The 10881-nt window shown below is 37.2% G+C and overlaps 1 protein-coding gene across 3 annotated transcripts in view; it reads left to right on the top strand.

Annotated features, from left to right (window-relative positions):
• The window catches only part of DHX15 (DEAH-box helicase 15), a 382063-nt gene extending 375963 nt beyond the window's left edge, over positions 1-6100 (top strand). For all 3 annotated transcript variants that reach the window (XM_078394048.1, XM_020780429.3, XM_078394049.1), the window contains 3 exons: positions 681-871; positions 3200-3369; positions 5526-6100. In XM_078394048.1, coding sequence (XP_078250174.1) covers positions 681-871; positions 3200-3369; positions 5526-5643 — 479 coding nt within the window. In that variant the 3' untranslated portion in view covers positions 5644-6100. The remainder of the gene's footprint in view (positions 1-680; positions 872-3199; positions 3370-5525) is intronic.
• The last annotated feature ends 4781 nt before the right edge of the window (positions 6101-10881 follow it).

A 10881-nucleotide genomic window follows, 5' to 3' on the forward strand; every position in this document is an offset into this window, starting at 1 on the left:
GCCAAGGGTCAGGAGTTCAGTTCCCTACTGTGCCTCCTAGGAGAAGAAAGCTGCACAGTCCTAGAACACTCCCAAAGCAAGGGACTGGCAAACTTCTTCTGAGTACTCTGTACCCAGAAAACCCTGGAAAGAGTCACCATAAGTTGGAAACGACTTGAAGGTACACTTAAAAATCAAAATAAAACCTTGAGCTGCCTATTTGATATTGACCAGGGTTAATGTTTTTTAAACTTACTGTACCAAAAAGTGGCTTCTGTCAGCCGTCTCCTAGTATAGAAGCAACTTGTGTATTCATATAGGGCAAGCCAAATTCCAAGAATGGAACACAGGGCTTTTTGTAGGACCAGTGATATGTATGAGCCCATCATGACTTTGTAGTGTTTACTTCATTATCCCATGCGGCTTCATGTTCTTCTGGGCTCCTTGACCTAATTTATGAAATACCTGAACAGTTCAGCATTTGTTTCACTTTTATGTATTAGTATAAATATAACCTTGTCATGTAAAGACTGTACAGCCAAATTAAGAGCTGTTGAAAAGGTGTAGCAATTGTTGTTTAAATAAGAGTATGTTTAGTATTTTGAATGGCTCACTAGATTGATGATTCAGCTGGGTTGTGTTGTTTAATTTGGTAAAATGCTCATTTTTAGATGATTCATTGCTTTTTTTTAACATTGCAGATCATGAATCGGTTCAGTGGTGTTATGACAACTTCATTAACTACAGGTCCCTGATGTCTGCAGACAATGTACGCCAGCAGCTGTCACGAATCATGGACAGATTTAATTTGCCACGTAGAAGCACAGACTTCACAAGCCGGGACTATTACATCAATATAAGAAAGGCTTTAGTCACTGGTTACTTCATGCAGGTATCTGTGCATATAAAAGACTTGGAGAATTCCAGTTCTGAATACCTTCAAAAGGATTTTTAAAAAAACCACATTGCTCTTTAGCTATGATGAATACAGATTGATATTTCAATTTTCTAAAGTATTATTTAAAGGATTCCAGCCAAAGCCACATACATGATAGGGACAGTAATATGTAAGAGAGTAAGGTGTATTTAAGTATCAGGGGAAGAAACCTCATGCAGACTGTTCCTTGGCATATGAGCTCATGTGCCATGTGTCAAGCGATTTTTAAGGCTAATTTTAATAATTCGTTTTTACAAGACAGCGCAACTCCATTGGCAAGGGGCACTAAAATTGAGAAACCACTCAAGCTAGAATCCTTTACAACATGTTCTGTAGCCTAAGAGACCTTACAGGTAAGTTTCACAAGCAGGGCCTCTGAAGCAAATCTCAGTGTGTAGGCACAGTCACATGGGGTAAGCTCGTCTTTCATATGACAAGGTCCAAATTCATGTTTTTTTTAATTTTGATAACAGCACGTTGAATTGCACTTAGGCAATCAAATGAAGCTGGTGTTAACATGTTTTTTGACATTATTATCTGACCAGCATATAGTTGACTACATTTTGTAGTAGCTGATGTTTATTAATGGTTTTAAGAGGCAGCCTTTGTAAACTTACAGTAATCTTGCTTGGAGATTGCTGTCTAGCATACTAATAATTACTCTGCTGGCCTTACCATTGTTGAGCTTCATCCAGTTTAAGCTGCTAAAAGTGGTTCTGATCTCCTGGACTCCTTCACATAGTTGTCATCCTGTCTAGAATCCATTCTACATTAGTGTTCAGATGGGCTCACTTCCCAACCCATAGATAAAACTCTTTTGCTTATTGTCCCTCATCCATTTTAATCCTGCATCTAGACATTATTCAGGAGGTCCATTGCTTCCCTGACAGTTTGGAAAGGGGGGTGGAAAAGAGGCAGAGCTGTAAGTCATGGTGCCAAAGTCCAGAACTCTTTATGACTTTTCCAAGTTGTTTTATATCCATATTGAATATTAAAGATAATAGCATAGAACTGAACAAACAGACAGGCTTTAAAAATCTTTACCATTTAGCGAGTCAATCCCCATCTCTGTTTCATCTGTTAAAACTGTGACTGGTCTTCATGAATTTGTTGTAGATACATAGATAATTTTCTTTTTAAAAACTCACCAGTTAACCATTTTTAAAAGACCTATTTCTTTGAGATCATTTTATGTATGTGTTTACTTTCTGGATTGGCTGCTGCTTGGTCCTTGCTGGCAGGAATTTTCCCTAGTCCAGTTATTCTGTTTGGACTCAGATGTTTTTTCTTCAAGAATCAGTACTTAAGCAGAGGGAGCAGAACCATACACAGTTGTTTTCATGCTCAGGAATTTGTGTGAGCACACTGGTATGTGTGAAATCAAGCTTGCAGCAAGTGCAGTGGTCATGGGCTAAAATCCTATTGTGCAGCTTTATGCATATAAGGCTGATGATTTCATCACCTCTGGCTGTTTTGGGGGTGGGTTAACAGTTTCCAACCCCAGGTCTGAAGGTTCTAAGGCTTCCTTGGAATCGCTTTCATCTGGGGAAGCCTTTGACAGCTGAGGAATGGGGAAAGTCCTTAATATCTGAAAATTGCTGCTGCTAAGATGATTTTAGCAGATGATTGCTGGTGGCAGCAATCTTCAGACATTAAAGACTTCCAACTTCATGAGGCTCCCAAAGGCTTCCCCAAGATGAAAGAGACTGAAGGAGCATTGGAACTTGTGTGGGTTTTTTTTAAAAATCCATTTCCTGAGAAATAGCTGCAGCTGATGATATCATCAGCCTTATATGGTGTAAAGTTGTGCAACAGGATTTCAGCCATGTCTGCAAAAGTATTATGTAAAATAATTAATATTTAGCTGATGTGGAGGAGTAGTGTCACTCTTGGTTTTACTTGTGTTAGTCTTACCACACTATCTACTTCTTAAAATTTGCCATTATTATAAACATGTACTTTAATGAGGGTTTAGAGTCCACATTTTGATAAATTACTGCATTTCCATTTATTTTAGGGGCCAGTTATTTTGTCCAAAAGTCAAGTCAAATCAAGATCCTGAGGTTGAAAATATGTGCTGTCCTAATTTAAGAGTTAACAGTTAATTAACAGTTGGAGTTTGAAAAAGTAAATGTATATCTGCCATCAAAATTTGCAAAGTTACTGGACTAAAAACCCTTATACATTCACTTCCCACTTTTGCTAAAACATTTAACATCGTGAGTGAAATCTAATAGGCATCATACAGTATTTCTGATATGAATGTAACATTTATTAATACAGGTAGCACATTTGGAAAGAACAGGACATTATCTAACGGTAAAAGACAACCAGGTAGTCCAGTTGCATCCTTCTACAGTTCTTGATCACAAGCCTGAATGGGTGCTTTACAATGAATTTGTTCTTACCACAAAGAACTATATCCGTACTTGTACAGACATCAAGCCAGAATGGTAAGCCTTTTCTGTTCTTTCTAACAACCACTAGTTTTCTGCAGAGATTTCTGAAACAGAGAGTATATCTGGATAAATGACTTTTTTTTCCCCTGGGAGACATAAAGCTAAACATTGCTGAAAGGTAGACTTGTAGGTAGTCATCACCAGAATTCTGTTTGCTTGTATAATCCCATAATAGTGATCATGTATGCATTCCATCCTCCACCACCTCTGCCTACAGGCTCATCTTTGTGCATCCAGATTTTCATTGGCTGTCAAATTAGGTTTGTGGCATGATCTGTCATGCAAAGGGAAGCTAGCATGAGAGGAGAAACTACTGTGCAATTGTCCTTATACACTGCTTTTTCTCCATTTGTATTTTGGCCTTTGTAATAAAAGAGTTGTTTACCACCTTGCTAGATATTATCATTCTAGAAAAGAAATTCCATGCCTTGTCTTTCTGAAACTGGAAGCTTTCTCCTCCATTAGCCTCACATTTTCTATACCTTTGTTTAGGTTTGATTTCGTTTCTAATTCTGTTTTGCAAGCAAGCCTATGGGGTATTTAAAGTTAATACCTATCCAATTCACTTGTAATGACAGATTATAAAACCAGAAAGTTGTGAATTGACAATGCATGATGGGAGAAGAAAATACATGAGCCTATGACATATTTCTAGTTCTCTTGCTGTGGCCTGGAGGATATGCAGCATTACATATGAATCAACCCGCAGATTTTGACAGAAATAAGACTTTTTGGTAGGAGACTTAAATGCAGATATAACTCTCACATTCATTTTTGAATTGCAAGATTTTTAAAAAGATGGAGGGAAGTATTTGTTCCATTACATCTCTGTGACAAAGTCTTCTGTTTGAATAAAGCTAAAATGTCTTCTTTCTGAGGTATATCAATGCACAGTCATTATATTTATATCCTTGCCACTTGGGTTACTGCCTGATGATAGGACTGTGATTAATGGTTTTCTGTGACACTCTGTGCTATAATTTAATCTTGCTGTTGGGAACTGATGTCTGCAATATTCACAACTGCATGGCAGCCCTATATTTAAATATATTTAAATATTCAAATTGTTTTTGTCTTAGATTTTATTCCATGTCTATTTAAAAAAAGTTGCTTTTGTTTTCATAGGTACCACAATTATGTTCTTACAGTCACATGAACATAAATTCTAAAAATCTCTTTCAACGATTGCTGCATAATATAAGGTTCTTGCATAGACATTTTTGTAATATTCAGAATACAGTGGTGCCTCGCTTAGCGATTGCTTTGTTTAACAAAGAATTCACTTAACAATGTATTTCTTGGAGGAATTTTCCTGATCGTTTAACGATGTTCTCTATGGGGGATTTTCACTTAACGATGTCCGTTTTCGCTCATTTTTAATTGTCTTAAAATGTTTGAAACCTGTTTTAAATGCTTGGAATCGGTAGTCCACCTTGTGAAACATGTGCAAATTTAATTTGTCTCTGTTCTGAGTCTTCGTTAATTTTTGGTGATTTTTTGTTTTTCCCCTTTAAATGCATTGAACGGACAGTTCAATGGATTTAAAGGGGGAAAAAAATCACCAAAAATTAACGAAGACTCAGAACAAAGCCAAAATAAGTTTGCACATGTTTCACAAGGTGCACTACCGAATCCAAGCATTTAAAACAGGTTTCAAACATTTTAAAATGAGCGAAAACGGAGATCGGAAAGCCATTCAAAAGCATTGCAGCCGACTGCAATGCTTTTGAATGGCTTTCCGTTGGGGGAACATTGTTTCACTTAGTGATGTTTCCTATGGAGATTTTCGCTTAAGGACGGTAATCTGTTCCCATTGGAACGGATTAACCGGTTTTCAATGCATTCCTGTGGGAAATGGTGTTACGCTTAACGATGTTTTCCCATAGCGATGGGTTTTTTGGAACCAATTAACATTGTTAAGCGAGGCACCACTGTAATAACTGTGTCTGACACTTGGAAATGTATTTTACTTTGAAACAGTATTTCTAGTTAGCATGCTTTTGATATGTAACATGAATTTCTGTATTTGCAAACATTAGTAAATAGACTGGTTATCTAATTATAATAACTGGCTACTAATTGGGCCATAGCTATCACCTCCATGATGTTCAGATCTTTGCAGAACTGACAAACATTTCTTTCTTTGATAGGTTGGTGAAAATTGCCCCCCAATATTATGACATGAGCAACTTCCCACAGTGTGAAGCAAAGCGACAGTTGGATCGCATAATTGCCAAGCTTCAGTCCAAGGAATACTCACAGTACTGAATTTATTATTTGAATTGAGGTTGCTCAGAGGACAGCTTAAAACAATGAATGAACTCTTAAGTTCCAAGTTGTGCTCTTTGCTTTGGTTCAATAATGGCCTTTATTTGAAAGCTTTTTAATTTTTCTTTACAGTAAATATTCCATTCTGATTTCATAAATTAAATATGTATGCCTACTTTTTGTGTTCACACCATAGCTCATACTGGAAAAGCTGATCAATGTTTTGCAGTTTATTAAAAGTAGTTCAAGAGATATATATATAACAATGTTATAAGCATTTCTTTAGAAATGGTTGAAAATGCTTCTAAAATGTGATTATCGACCATGGTATGCATGATCGTTGTAATTGTTGACATTCCTTTTAGAAGTTGTGAAATGTTACAACGTACTTATGTAGACACAGTCTTCAGCTTCAGTACAGAGGTACTGACTTCAATAAAGTCTATTTATACTAAAATTTTGGCTGTTGTTATTTCTGTTCCATTGGTTATGAAATGCCCAAAGAGTGAAATCAACATTTGAATAATCTATTTGGCTTGATGTGATCAGATGAGTAAGCAGCATGTTTAACTATACACCAATACTGGTTAATGAATATATCTTGTTTTTGCTCAGGATTTAATTACAGCGTACTTCTGGATTCTACTCTTCCTGCCGATAAAATCCAGACGTTCTTTCCATCTGCCTCACCTTTGCCACCCACTGCAGTCCTGAAACTCTCCTCCAAAGGCTCATGAAAAGATGTTTCCAGAGCACGTTTGGGGGTGCTATAGAAGCCCATGCATAGAATTTGACCAAAAATCATCCTAAGAGAATGCTCCTTGCTTGAGTGGAATTTGTGAAATATTTCTATTTATAGTTCTCATTGCCCAGAGGAACCGATTTGTCTTAGAAATTGATGAGTAGATTTTCAAAAGATGTACTGCTGCTTTTCTGAAACATAAGTTTGAATTTGGATCAGTAATGTCCATGATCCTAATGTTTTTGCAAAATTTCATATCAAGACTTAAATGTTCTCAGAAGCACCCAGATGTGAGTTAAATGGATAAATGCAAGCAGTGTTTGACAGCCACTGTGCATGTTTCGCAGATGCTGTTTCCAGCCATATGTTGGCATTGAACTAGACATACACCTAACCACTCATAGGCAACATGTGGGCGTTAATGAGTGTATCTCAAAAAGATTAAAAGGCAACAACCGTATGAGACAGGAGAAAAAGTCCTTTTACTTAAGATATAGTAGTGTTAGTTAATACTGTTAGAGTGTCATAAACATTTTCAAGGACAGCTGTGAGGAGCAATATAGACTGCCTCAGTGCTTAAAGCATTCTCTGGGCAGTTTGCAATTCAATTATGCAGGCTAAACATCCTCCCCCCCCCCCATGAGCAGAGTACTCAATTCACTGTCCTTGAACGGATGGAAGGCTGAGTAAACCTCGAGCTATCTACCTGCAGTTCAACCCAAGTTGTGAGTGGAGTTTTTAGCTGCAGTACTGCAGTTTAGCTACTGTACCATGAGGCTCCAGGACAAGTATCTGATATCCTTTTAGAGTTTTCTTTTTTGAAATATCTACAAATACAGAATTCTGGAATATGCATCGGAGCTGACATTGACCTTTGAATTGCAAGGACCAAGGTCAAATTACATTATACATTTAACATGAGGGGATTGTACAGAGATGTTACTTCTATGTGAAAAATATCTGTCAGCATAAAATTTTCCTCACCTACATTTTCTGTGTTAGGATGCTTTAGCCTTTATTCAGTCATTGGAAGATAAGCATGGGCGTAATATGGCAGGATGAGTCATGTGTGTTTGAGAAAAATGGTTTATTGCAGGTAATATACATTCTTCAATGTGGTTCTCTATGAATCCACACTAAAGGGTTAATTCAGCGCCTGCGGTGGTCCTCTCGGAATTTTCCAGAGCTATAGGGAAAAATATGGCAGGGTGAGTCATGTGTGTTTGAGAAGAATGGTTTATTGCAGGTAATATATGTTTCCTAGTTTGGGGAATTTGTCCTGTCTAAACATCCTTTCCCCCCCTGTATAATGTGGGCAGGAAGTGAGCTTTTGATTATAGTACATATGAGGCTTGGTTTCCACTATCTTTTGCAGTGGGTTGAATGTACAAATTGAAGTAGATGAATTCTTACCCTCCTTGTTCTCTGTATGTAAGCAATTCTGTCTAAATGTTCAACCGACCGCTAGATGTGCTAGTAAACCAGAGTGTAAAATCACATTTGGACTTAGCATTGGTAGAGTAAGTTTAAACCATTTTAGTTTTTAAAAAATGGATGCATGAAATCCAGTGTTTCTTTAAAACTGAGAGTCTTAAGGCTATGAGTTATCAGTAGAGATGGATTGTGATGGCTAGCCATGAACCACCACACAAATGAAACAGTTCATATTTACTATTTCCCGTTCATGCTTGCAGAGGGACCTACCTCCTGCCTACTCATCCCCTTTCCACTGCCCCTGTCACCTGCCTACAGTGGGCATATGCGCAGAGGCAGTGGCCAGGCTTCCAGGAAGGGAAGCTAGATCTGCTGTATCTGAGGATGACAGCAGCAGCTGTCATGGAGGTAGCCAGCAGGACAAGGTAGGGAGGCAACAGGGGCAATGGGAAGGGGGTGAGTAGTTATCCCCTTTCGACAAACAAAACAAAACAATGTGCAGTGCTTCATTTTGCCCGAACTAGTTTGTGAACTGAACTACAAATGATTTGTCAGTTTTCTGGTTTGGTTCATGCCCTTCTCTAATTATCATTACAAGTGAAGTAATGTAGGAAAGTAAGTTTAGTTAGAGGTAAAATGCACATACAGTGGTGCCTCGCACAACGATTGCTTCATACAACGATGAATTCACACAGCGATGGTTTTTTTTTGAGGAATTTCCCCCATCGTTTAACAATGTTCTCTATGGGGGAATTTCACTTAACGATGTCCCTTTTTGCTCATTTAAAAGTGTCTTTAAATGTTTGAAACCTGTTTTAAATGCTTGGATTCCATAGTGCACCTTGTGAAACATGTGCAAACTTAATTTGGTTTTGTTCTGAGTCTTCATTAATTTTTGGTGATTTTTAAATTTTCCCAATTTAAATCAATTGAATGGACAGTTCAATGTATTTAAATAGGGAAAACAAAAAATCACCAAAAATTAATGAATACTCAGAACAACACCAAATTAAGTTTGCATAGGATTCAGGAGGTGGGCTAACGATTGCAAGCATTTAAAACATGTTCCAAACATTGTAAGACACTTTAAAAGGAGCGAAAAGGGACATCGGAAAGGACTTCAAAAGTACTGAAGCCGGCTTCAGTGCTTTTGAAGCTCTTCCGTTTTCGCTCATTTTTAAGGGTCTTACAATGTTTGGAACATGTTTTAAATGCTTGCAATCGTTAGCCCACCTCCTGAACCCTATGCAAACTTAATTTGGTGTTGTTCTGAGTCGTCCTTAATTTTTAGTGATTTTCTGAATTTTCTCTCATTGGAATGCATTGGACGGAAAGTTCAATGCAATCCAATGAGAGAAAATTCAAAAAATCACCAAAAATTAAGGACGACTCAGAACAACACCAAATTAAGTCTGCATAGGGGTCAGGAGGTGGGCTAACGATTGCAAGCATTTAAAACCTGTTCCAAACATTGTAAGGCACTTTTAAATGAGCGAAAACTGACATCGGAAAGGGCTCTTTGATCTCCGTTTTCCTGCTTTTGAAGCTCTTTCCGATGTCCGTTTTCGCTCATTTAAAAGTGCCTTACAATGTTTGGAACAGGTTTTAAATGCTTGCAAACGTTAGCCCACCTTCTGAACCCTATGCAAACTTAATTTGGTGTTGTTCTTAATTTTTGGTGGTTTTTTGAATTTTCTCTCATTGGAATGCATTGAATGCATTCCAAGGAGAGAAATTTCAAAAAATCACCAAAAATTAAAGACGACTCAGAACAACACCAAATTATGTTTGCGTAGGTTTCAGGAGGTGGGCTAACGATTGCAAGCATTTAAAACCTGTTCCAAACATTGTGAGGCACTTTTACAGGAGCGAAAAAGGACTTCGCAAAGCCATTGAAATGTATTGAGTCGGCTTCAATACATTCCAATGGAGCAAACATTGTTTCACTCAACGATGTTTCCTATGGGTTTTTTCACTTAAAGACGGCAATCCGTTCCAATTTGAATGGATTAACCGGTTTTCAATGCATTCCTATGAGAAATGGTGTTTCACAGAACGATGTTTCACACAACGTTGATTTTTTGGAACCAATTAACATCGTTGTGTGAGGCACCACTGTATACTGAAGTAATATAAACCCTAAAAATCTTAACATGTAACTATTTTGTTCCTTTTTTGTATTTTATACCACAACTGGGTTTGTTTTTTATTTTATTTATTTATTCTATTTATATCCCACCTATCTGGTCATTGCAACTACTTTAGGCTGCTATATAATGTATAATGTGCCAAAGACTATATAAAATCATTTGAATCTTTAACAATCTATGTCCTCAAAGCTGTGAGACAGGCTAGAGTTTCCCATACCCAAAAAACTTTGAAAAAACTGCTAAAATGTGCCCTATAAATGTTTTGGACAGCTTTCATTATTGTTGACTAAAGCTCCTACTTGCACAGATTTGTGGGAGTTATTGTACCCTTGCCTGCTCCATATTAGATCTTATAGGAGAAATATGTAATCCATCTGGCTTGCATGTGTTTTAAAGAAAATTACAACTTAAATCTACCTACTCCATATACTTCATATGTTGCTGTGCTAAAGCGGTATATGATGGTTATTTACAGAGCCAATACTCATACAATGGTATTTTGTTTCACAACAGGCAATTTCTGAGGGTGGATGGAGTATCTGTAAATAGCCTGGAACCTATTAGTTGTAGAACCTAGCATAAATTATATATTTTTTTAATTTTTATTATTTGGATAACTTGGGTTGGGATATGGGATACAGAAAGTAAAAGGAAAGGGAAGGGGATTTGGGTTAGGGGGAGAGGAGAAACAAAAATATACTAACATCCATTCTATTCATACTGCAATATCAAGATTCAAGCTCAGCTGTTCTAATATTTTCTGCCTTCCATATTTTAGTTCACATTTGGATCGTATGTTATTTGTGCACTATCTGATGACTCTAACCATTTATGAAACAAGTCCCATATTTTTGTTGCCTTTCGTAATGGATAGTCCATCACTTCTGATAAAATGTCCATTTCTGCCATTAA

The sequence above is a fragment of the Pogona vitticeps genome, chromosome 5 (assembly GCF_051106095.1).
Source record: "Pogona vitticeps strain Pit_001003342236 chromosome 5, PviZW2.1, whole genome shotgun sequence".
Taxonomy (NCBI): Eukaryota; Metazoa; Chordata; class Lepidosauria; order Squamata; family Agamidae; genus Pogona; species Pogona vitticeps.